The sequence below is a fragment of the Schistocerca gregaria genome, chromosome 3, assembly GCF_023897955.1.
Source record: "Schistocerca gregaria isolate iqSchGreg1 chromosome 3, iqSchGreg1.2, whole genome shotgun sequence".
NCBI lineage: Eukaryota > Metazoa > Arthropoda > Insecta > Orthoptera > Acrididae > Schistocerca > Schistocerca gregaria.
In genome coordinates this window covers 567255853-567267150 of record NC_064922.1, presented here as the reverse complement: position 1 = coordinate 567267150, position 11298 = coordinate 567255853, and the positions used below count along the sequence as shown (strand labels likewise).

At 39.7% G+C, this 11298-nt stretch overlaps 2 protein-coding genes across 2 annotated transcripts in view; one reads left to right on the top strand and one right to left on the bottom strand.

Moving 5' to 3' along the window:
* Positions 1-974: 974 nt before the first annotated feature.
* Positions 975-1454, top strand: LOC126355464 (alpha-crystallin A chain-like). The gene has a single exon (XM_050005780.1). The coding sequence runs from the start codon at positions 975-977 to the stop codon at positions 1452-1454; it is 480 nt and encodes a 159-aa protein (XP_049861737.1).
* Positions 1455-6579: 5125 nt separating this feature from the next.
* Positions 6580-11298, bottom strand: part of LOC126354089 (aspartate aminotransferase, cytoplasmic-like) — a 69152-nt gene continuing 64433 nt past the window's right edge. The window contains exon 8 of the mRNA XM_050003474.1: positions 6580-7071. Coding sequence (XP_049859431.1) covers positions 6905-7071 — 167 coding nt within the window. The 3' untranslated portion in view covers positions 6580-6904. The remainder of the gene's footprint in view (positions 7072-11298) is intronic.

Sequence of the window (11298 nt, the reverse complement as noted above, 5' to 3'; positions counted from 1 at the left end):
TAAGCACTTGAACCACATCTCACAGTTCACAACACACATTCACCACATGCGCAGAACAGACAATATGGTTGTGGACTACCTGTCCCGCCTGGCAGCCATGACCACTGAACTGTATTTTGATACCCTCATGGACGCACAGGCAACAGATATGGACCTGGAACGATTCTTGTCAGACGGTGACATGGAATTGCAACTACAACAATGGCCAGTGGCTGGAACCAACAAACTAGTTTGGTGCAATGCATCATCAGGAGACAACGACCTTTAGTGGGGCCACTATCTAAATCTAACGGATTTCGCCCTGAACAAAAACGGACTTCAACAGGAATTGACAGTCATCGACCGAACAACTTGATGGGTGGAGGCCACTGTGCTCAGGAGCATATCAGCAGAGACAGTGGCGAGATCGTTCATCGACCTATAGAGAGCGAGAGTCGTTAACAACAGATCAGGACAGACAATTGGAATCAACCCTGTTTACAGAACTGTGCCACCCCTGTGGCTGCCTCTAATTTCATACCACAGCCTATCATCCACAGTCAAACAGCCTAGTGGCTAGTGGAATGGTGGCACCGCAAGCTGAAGACAACACTGGTGTGCCACAATAACAAACGGTCAGAGGTCCTACCCTGAGTGCTGCTGGGTACCAGAACAGCCCACAAAGATGGACCTTGAAGCCTTGCTAGCGGAGATCCTCCACGGCGAAGCGATTAGCCCCCTAGTGGAATGTCACACAGACAACAGACGAAGGCAACAAGCAACTCCCTGACCTCATATAACAGGTCACAGAATGGATACGCAGCATCAGAGTCCCACTGCCATTGCACCACACAACACCTACTGTATTTGTGCACAAAAACCTACAGACTTGCACTCATGTAATGCTACATAAAGTTGCCATCAAGCCAGTGCTCAACCCAGTGCACAGTGGAGAATAGAAAGTACTAAGATGGGGTCCCAACACATTCGAAATCATGCTAGCCAGCAAACCCACTACTGTGTCTGTCAATAGACTGAAGCCAGGATGGACTTTGGTGAAGACATCAGGGAAGAATATTGTCCCTTTGACTGCATGTCACAACACAGTCTCCTTTTCCATCACAGTCAATGTCAAGCACTACCTTCCAGAAGATATCACAGTGTCTCTGCATGACACAATGATCATGGTATCTGCCACATATGAAAACCAACAGATCGGCAGCAGCATGGTGTCACAATCATTGTACCACTCAACACCAATACCACAGTCAGTCGATACAACTGCAGTGTTATCTATGCTATCTAGGGACAGCATCCTACACGTGCCAGCCCCAGACCACAACACGGAAAACCAGACACAGGATAAGCCTACACCACCACCACCACAGGATCATGTACAACCACCTGTGGATGACCTAACGATGGAACCTCCAGCACCACCTATTCAGCCAGTACCAATGTCATTAACAGGCTGACTGTTGCACTCACCAACACGTTTAGACAAGAACAAGCTTGACAGCATCTCCAGAGACAAACTGCACCACACCACAGCACAACTTCAGCAATCCATGCATTTCGGTGGTGGGGGGAAGGGGAGGGGGAGCCCTGTGGCGCACAATCTCTGTGGACTTCCATCCCCAAGAATATCGCTGCAAAAACAGTATCTCTGTACCCCTGGAGAGTGTGCTCTGAGATGCTAAGTGTTTAAGATGTATCTGTCCGTATAATGTGTATAAATAAAATATAGTGTATACGAATCGGTAACGTTGAGAGTCGTTACACATCATGTACACAGTGTTCGTTACCCAAATTCTACAGAGGTATAGTTCTATGCTGTTCTCTTTCTATGACATTTCAGTAATCGATGCACGTTTACTGGATACCAAAGAAGACGTAGTTAAGTATTTTACAAACATGAATATTTAAAATGCTGTGCATACAAGTCGAAAGCTGAAACTGTGAGTAACAAGAAGCATTACCAGTAAGCAACAAGCATCAGTTTCGGAATTTCAGCTTCATTTACTATCGATACAAATGTAGTAAAAGTAGAATAAAATGTGTTACGAAAGTACCCTTGTCACAAAAAAATCTTCACTTCTTGGTTATTCAAAATATATCAACAAAAACAAGCTACAATAACGAGACCAAATCTGTTGTATTACTAGGGCAAACACCCATTTAACAACAGAAAAACGTTTGAAATTGCCCTCCTGACACTATATTATTCATGTAATCACTGTAATTTTTAGTACGTGCACACGATAGAAGTAATGAAGAAGAAGCAATTGTAAACAGTAGTCTGCTAATGTTTTAGTACTTAAAATGGCATCAGGCCCCGCCCACTCTGGCTTCAATACAACATACAGTCTACAGTGTGATCTCCTGTCTTATTTTACCACTGTGGTGATAGCTCTTAAGAATATCACTGATTTCAAGTCAGCGATCCAATTGATGAGAAATTTTCTTGATCTCGATCATTACTGGGGTAATGGGAGTGGACTAAATGATCGCTGGCCCAAAAGTTTCCATACTGTATACTCACGAATAACTGTTGTAAAGGATGTCTGTGACCTTGTTATGGACAACACTGATGCTTGTTTCGCATTTAGCAATCACTTGTCAGCAGCTAAATTATCCCAGTCCAGTTTCTTTACAAAACACAAACTGTTATTCCCCGACAAAGAATTTCAGACAACAGTTAAATTATTCACCCTGAACAAAAACGGACTACGACAGGAATTGACAGTCATATACAGTAGCAATGATTTCCAAACTGCAAATGGAGCTTTCGGACTTCTAAGTTGTATCTACAAGAATAATTTAGATACTGTTTTAATGGAATCAGTGAAAGTATTACGAATTGTTTGTAAAATACCAATGACAACACCAGAAAGCGAGAGGTTTTTCCACACTGACAAGAAACAGAATGAAAGAAGAGAGACTGAGAGTAGGCCTATTTGCTATGTGCTCTGTAGAAAAATTATGTTTGAATGTGCTTAATTTCAATGAACTCGTAATTGACCACTTCACTGAAGGGCAGGAGAGGAGAATGGACTTTGTCTACAAACAATTAAGGTAATAACGTAGTTTTAATTTTATTCTGTGAATTATTATCTTGGTCACAGAAATTACTAAAAACAATATATTTGTGGGTAAATTTTTATTTTTTGGCATCAGCAACAAACTGTGTTAGATGGAGGTTTCATCACATGTCTTAATCATTAAATGTTTTATTTTCCCCGTTCAAGAACCGTTCTGAAAGGAGAAATGTTGCGTGCTATTGTTTGGTCAGACGTGTTGCCGCCATTATCTAAAGCCATCCGGCCTCCGCTGGTTGCAGAGATTGTTAAAATGCACCCCCATGAATGTGAAATACTTAGGTTACAAGTGTTTCTGGATTGCTCAACTATCATGGCGAATTAACTGCACACCTATTGCTCAGCAAAACTCTCCTACTCAACAGCTAATATGCCAAGGGATACAATTTGAATATCCATCTTGCTGTCAACAAGCTTTCCAGACTTTAAAAGATTACCTTAAGCAGGCACCGCATTTGACAAAAAATGCCTCTTTTCTGTTCTGCCACTGGTGGTAGTAACTGAAATGTCCCCCCTCCCTACATCAGCATAGTCCGGTGCCATAAATACCCTGCCGGTGCACTCTATTGCACATGCTTCTAAGACATTACTTGTTTCTCAGAAATGGAAAATTATAGTAAGGTTTTATGGGAGAAAACTGCTGAGGTCATCGATCTCTAAGCCTACACACTACTTAATCTAACTTAAACTAAATCACGCTAAGGACCACACATGCACCCATACCCTAGGGAGGACTCGAACCTCAGACAGGGGCAGACGTGCGGACCGTGAAAGGCACCTCCGACCGCTCGGCTACCCTGCGTGGCTCACAGCAATGATATTCTCAAAGAGAGGAATGGACTCTCACTATCATTTATGCTGTTCAGAAATTTAAATTATTCCATTATGCACAAATATGTCATTATGTCACAGATCAAGATTCGGTGCTGAGAGTCTTTGGGCCTAAGCATCATGTACTAGATTGGACCACTAACTGCCTCCAGAACTGCATGCTATATTTGTCTAATTTTCTTTGTTCTACCATTATGAAGCAGCAATGTCTTAGGTAAACATGGATGATGTGCCTTGATCCATATGGAATCCAATCAAGCCTTTCACCATTATGAATTGGTGTTTCCCAGCTTGATTCAGATTCGGATTCATCCGTTTCAGCCTTTCCCTTTCAATGTGCGACATCTTGTGTGCCTTCCATAAGAACCCGATATTAAGCCACCTCATTCACTAATGCAACAAGAGTGGCCAAAAATGCCTCCAGGGCTCAAATTTCATCCCTACTGGCCATGGAAGCTTCAAACACACCTAAACCAAGGGGTTCTGTATCAAGTCTCAAACGAGGACCACCTCATTCTTCCTTGTCTGCAGTCACAAGCTGTAAGTACATCAACTTATGCACACTGCAACTTGGGGCATGTCCTAGATTTAAAGTTTGGTGTGATAACGTGTATTTTGTCCAAATATTGACTCTGAAATGATAGATCTGGTTCACCAATGTTTTGCCTGTCAGGCTCATCGAGCTGCACCTCCACAGTTGTTCTCTGATACTGCAGAGCCATGTAAGCACATCCACTTCAGTTTTGCTGGCCCATTTTTTGGGCTCTGTGTGTGTGGCTTTGATTGATTCCTTTCTTATTTACCTTTTATGTTCTGCATGTCTCGGATCAAAAAGTGCCATTTCTATTATGTCCATTGAAAAAATGTTTGCTCTCACAGGCACCCCACTCACAAACATTTCTGAAAATGGAATGGTGTTTTCCTGGTATGGATTCTAACTGTTTTGCACCAGTTATGAGATTAAACATCTCTGTGCCACATCTTTACACACAGCCTCCAACAGTCCTGTGGGATAGTTTATCTTTCCTTCAAAATCCAGCTCCACAGGGAAATGATGAATAATACTCTTCAGTTTTCTAGCAATTCATGACTGTCCTAAGAAACCCACTTGAATAATCTGGCCTACAGTCAGCTTGTGTAATTAATAAGGCCTCTCTTTCCAGGTAGACACCACGCAACCTGGATCTCCAGGATGAAGTCCATCCACCACTGGTCTGTTGTGTATACTGTGGCCTCCACCTACAGACATCCATTGCACCATCAAAATCACTTTTCCTCCACTGTCCTAGTCAGCAGCCACATGCTTCTCCACACCTGGTGAACCCTCTGTTCCTGTGGTGACTTCCATTATTCTGTCTTGGCCATCTGCAGTGATGCCATTGATCAGCCACTTTTTCCAGTAGAGCTCCTCCTCCAGATCATGCACAACCTGCATCCTTCCCCTCCAGCATTCAGTGCTTGGTGGGGAGGATGTATATTGGCACCACCCAATGTCACTATGGAAACTGAACAGCTGGCGCAATGTTACTCTTAGTCACTGTGGCGCCACTACTGAAAAGATGCATGTCCTCAGGAGAACCCTCTGATAATATCACGCCACAATTTGGTATGTAAGATGACCCAGCTCTGGTCTAAGGGTCTGTGGAGGGCACAGTGAGTGTGCAATTGGTTTGGCTAAAATGTTTATACTGTAGACTTCTTGTCCCAGGTGGATCTTTGATAGCTTTGGAATACTGACTCAAGGTAGTTTGCACTGTTTCTAAGGAGCACCCAGTATATATCTCTTGTGAGTAAACTGTGGTGATCCACTGTTGTGTGTCCATAGATCAACTTTTATGAATGGGTTCAATAGATTTCATAATTGTGGAGAGATTATTGAGCAGAAGGAGGCCCATGTGGAATGCCCCTTTCTGATAAATTTGTGAACTTGCATTATCACAGGCGGGTTTGAATTTATTATAATGTAATGGTCATGAATTTCATTGTTTTTCTTTACTCTGCATTTGGTAGGCTCATTGTGGTTTTTAGAACTTAACGCTCTTGAAAATAAACTGGGTGATCAAAATAAAACTGGTCCAGGAAATGTTTCATGCACCTTAAGGTAGGCGAACTAACTTGCATTACACACATCTGTAGCAGATGATGTAAGCTGGCTTGTGTGTCTTAAAGTGCATGAAATAATTTCCCAGCCATTTTCATTTCACCCATCCTTTATAAGCAAGGCAGAGTTAGGGTCACCAGCTTCCTGAAAACAGGTTTACAAGAATCTCTATTTTTGCTTCCATTAATGCATTGTAGAATTGCAAGGAGCAGCTTGAGAACACCCCAACAATACAAGGCATATCTCAGGTGAGTCTATTTGTAAGCAAGTATGCATTTTCTACTGTTTCTTGTGATAGTAGATGCTTACAGTTCACTCAGGATGTAGCAGTCGGTACTTTGGTCACTTTTTTTAGAATCTACCTTGTTAAATGTTTATTCAATTCCAGGTTATATTGTAACCACAGATATTCAGAAATTTGAAATCATTGTCCATTTCTGTTGGCTGCTTATTTACTATTATAATTAGTTGAGAGTGATTTGTGTCGTGAGGAAGTGCATCGAAACAATCTTTGTAGTATTGAGAGTCAGTCTATACTTATTGGAGGTAAAAACAGGCAGATAATCTGTATAAAGTTGCAATACAATTTTATTTAACATATAAAAATCATACAAAAATACAATACAATATTAAGCAACAGTCTTACTTTTTAATAAGGAAGAAAATAATCAGCTTTAATACTTATATTCTGGGTCATTACTTCATAAATGAAATAGGCGTAACTTCACTCATTTCCTTATCTACCATCTAACTAAAGGACTTGTACTGTAAGTTTCAAAACTAGTACACTCTGTACCAAATAAATAAAAATAAAAATATGGAAAGTAAAAATCAGGTGCCAATCTCTGAGGCCACCATTATAGTGACCCCTCAGGAACGAATAAAACTTATAGTTTTAGGCACGCAAAGGATTTTTGTCCTCTTCTGGCAATCTTGTCACAATATCATGAATGGCATTTGCAGTATAATCAAGATTCTTTGTGTTCAGACCACACATGTTGGCACGTCCATTGCTGAGCATGTAGACATGGTACTTCTCTCTTAGAAGTTGTACTTGACGTTCTGTAATTTAAAAGTACTGTATAAATCCCAGATTTGAAATGTATTTCAAAAAATTCTTACTTTCGTATGACCAACTCCTTTATGGAAAATAAATTGTAAACCAAACAAATATGTAGACTTCTGTGTTCTGCCACTTGTACTTGTTATATAATGGCATTAAAGATAAAATAGTGCCTTATGCTCCTGTGCACACTGTAAAAATGGTAAACATGTATACTATAAAAGGTATGAGGTGGGCACTTAGTGCTGAAAGTTCTTCAAGCAATAAAATAACATGAAATCTACACTCAAGTGCCAAAGAAACTGGTACACCTGCCTAATATCATGTAGGGCCCCACAAGAACACACAAGTGCCGCAACATGAAGTGGCATGGACTCGACTAATGTCTGAAGTAGTGCTGGAGGGAACTGACACAATGAATCCTGCAGGGCTGTCCATAAATCCGTAAGGGTACAAGGAGGAAGGAGGATGGCAAAGATCTCTTCTGAACAGCATGTTGCAAGCCATTCCAGATATGCTCAATAATGTTCATGTCTGCGGAGTTTAGTGGCCAACAGAAGTGTTTAAACTCAGCAGAGTGTTCCCAGAGCCATTCTGTTGCAATTCTTGATGTGTAGGGTGTTGCATTGTCTTGCTGGAATTTCCCAAGTTTGTCAGAAAGCACAATTGATGTGAATAGATGCAGGTGATCAGACAGGATGCTTGCATATGTGTCACCTGTCAGAGTCATACTTAGACATATCAGGAGTCCCATATCACTCCAACTACACAAGACCCACACGATTACAGAGCCTCCACAGCTTGAACAGCCCCCTGCTGACATGCAGGACCCATGGATTCATGAGGCTGTTCCTGTACCCATACATATCCATCTACTGAACGCAATTTGAAATGAGACTCGTCTGACAAGGCAATATGTTTCCAGTCATCAACAGTTCAATGTCGCTGTTGACAGGCCCAGGGGAAGCATAAATCTTTGTGTCATACAGTCTTCAAGGGTACATGAGTGGGCCTTTGGCTCCAAAAGTCCATACTGATGATGTTTCATTGAATGGTTCACTTCCTGACACTTGTTGATGGCCGAGCAATGAAATCTGCATTAATTCATGGAAGGGTTGCACTTCTGCCACACTAAACAGTTCTCTTCAGTCATCGTTGGTCCCTTTCTTGAGGTTCTTTTTCCTGCTGTAGCAATGTTGGAGATTTGATGTTTTACTGGATTCCTGATATTCATAGTACACTCGTGGAATGGTCATACAGGAAAATCCCCATTTCATTGCTACCTCAGAGCTGCTGTGTCACATCACTCATGCACTGATTATAACACCACATTCAGATTCACTTAAATCTTGAATACCTGCCTTTGTAGCAGCAGTAACTGATCTAACAACTGCACCAGATACTAGTTGTGTTATACAGGGGTTGCCGATCCCAGCACCGTATTCTGTCTGTTTACATATCTCTGTATTTGAATACATTTGCATATACCAGTTTCTTTGGCACTTCGTGTAACTCTGTCGATAAAATAATGTGGATCTAAAGACTGTTTCCTAAATAGCTTTTCACAAAATTTAAAAGGTAATAGTAATAATAATAATAATAATAATAAAATAATAATAATAAAATAATAATAATAATAATAATAATAATAACAATAATAATAATATAAAAGCTTGTTATATGGTAGAACATCTATGAGACATTTCACAATACGCATGTTATAAATGACATCAAATTCCCCTTGCCTGTAAAAATTATTTATTTACAATATTATAGTTGTAGCCACGTGGCCATTATCAAGTAATATAACTGTGCTTGAGCACATGACAAAATCTAAAACTCTTCTGGCATGTGTAGATGTGATTGTACACTTATAGTGATTTGCTGCGATTCATGTTAAAGGTGTTAACAATATCAAAAGGTGTAGCATACAGATACAATGATGATGTATACTTATATACATGCCAGAAGATTGGTAGATTATAGACATGTGCTAAAGCACAGTTATACCACTTAATAATGGTCAAATGTACAGCAGTGTCATGCAATATTTTGTGTAATGTAATTTCTTGTACAGACATCTTTTATTAACCTGACACGTTCCACATCATTACGAAGTGTCGTATTCATGAACTATGGAACAAGTATTAATCTAATCTAATCTAATCTAAGACAATGTTTACAGTCAAATATGAATATGATATCATTTACAAAGTTGTACATGACTGGAAACCCCAACCATGAGAAGCTAAACAGTATTTATTATTTAGAATGTGCATAATTTTATTTTTTCATCCTCTAAAAATGTGAACAGTTCAAATATCTTTAGCAGCATAATTTAAAATCAATGAAGAGAACTTCAGTCATTAAAAAAACAATAATTTTCAGTATCAGTCCATCAGTTGGATGGCTACATAAACTATAGTTCATCATGGAGAACTTAAGCAGGAAGTTTTTGTTTTGTAGTGAAGAAAGAGCACGTGTCACATGTGTTTTACAAGAGTGGGGTAACTACCTTATAAGACTTGTCTTCACATTTTGCTGTCAGTGACATTATCTTGAGTACTAAACATGTAGAATGTTTGATTTCAGTGATTATGTGATGATCTTGTGAAGGAAACTTACTTCTTTTATAAGGAATATTAGTCAGAAATAGTAATCTCAGCATTTTATTTCATGCAGCGAATCCCCACCTCCACACAAACACACACTTACTTGTTGCTGCTTTCTGAATCCAAACTGCTAATCTGAGAACAAATTATGTGTACAGTGGCATGTTACTAATTTTTGAGTCATCAATCTCCTATATGGTCCAAAGCAGCCTGCCATGAAATCCTCTCTTGTGGGGTAGCACTTGCACTCTATGTCCATATTTATTTAGTTAGAAGTATTCCAGTCTCTGTCTTCCTCTACAGATTTTAACCTCCCTCTCTAGTACAATGGAAGTTATTCCACAATGTCTTAACACAGGTTCTCTAATTCTGTTTCTTCTCCTTGTCAGTGTTTCCAATGTCTTTTTGTCTTCAAAGGTGCTCTGGAGAACCACCTCATTTCTTGTCTTATCATCACTTAATTTTCAACATTTCTCTATAGCATCTCATCTCAAAGGCTTTGTCCTTCTTTTCTGATTTTCTCACAGTCCACAATTCATCACCCTGCAATGCTGTACTCCAAAAATATGTTCCCAAAAATATCTTTCTCAGGTTAAAGCCAATATTTCTCTTGAAGATAAATGCCCTCTTTACCCATTTTGATTTCCTGTTTAGTCCTCCTTGCTCCATCTGTTGGCAGCTGTTTTGCTTCCAAGATAGCTGAATTCCTTAACTTCATCTTCTTTCTTCAGTTTACTCTCAGTCCAGATTCTGTGCTCATTAGGCTGTTCGTTTGTCTCAACATGTCTTTAATTCTTCTTCACTTTCACTGAAGGTAGCAGTGTCATCAACAAATCTTATCACTGATATTCTTCCATACTGAATTTTATACCACTTTCCTTCCTTGATTTGTAGATTACACAGCCTTTTTTCCCATTGTTATTTTTTCCTCCAGTGCCTTGTACCTATTTTACATTATACAACTTTTCCTGTAGCTTGCTCCTAATTTGCTCATAATTTCAAACATATTGCACCATTATACGTCAGGCCAACAAATCCTACAAATTAGTTTTTATGTTTCTTAAGTCTTGCTTCCATTACCAATCACAGTGTCAGGCCTGTCTGGTGCCTTTTGCCTTTTAAAGTCCAACTGATCATTATCTAACAGATACTCAATTTTCTTTCCAAATTTGCTGTATATTATTTTTATCAGCAATTTGGATGCATGAGCCATTAACCTGATTGTGTGATAGTCATCACACTTATCTGCCGTTGCTACTTCAAGATACTGTGGATGATATTTTCCTGAAAGTCCGATGGCCTGTCTCCAGTTTTATAATCTACACACCAACTTTAATAACTTCCTAACTGACACTCGCCTCTTTGGTTTCTGCCTTATTTGATTGCAGCACTTCCAAAGCTCTAGTAAACTCTGGCTCTAATACTGCATCCCCCGTGTCTTCCATATGGACTCTCATTTTTTACTGAGTCACATTATCAGGTATGTTCTCCTGCTCAGTTCCTCATAATAATTTCAGTTTATAGGGCACCTGTGGGGAACATTAAAAAATTCTTCTCTCAACTAGAGTTAGTTCTTACACAACTTTATAGAATAACTGTCAGATCACAATATGT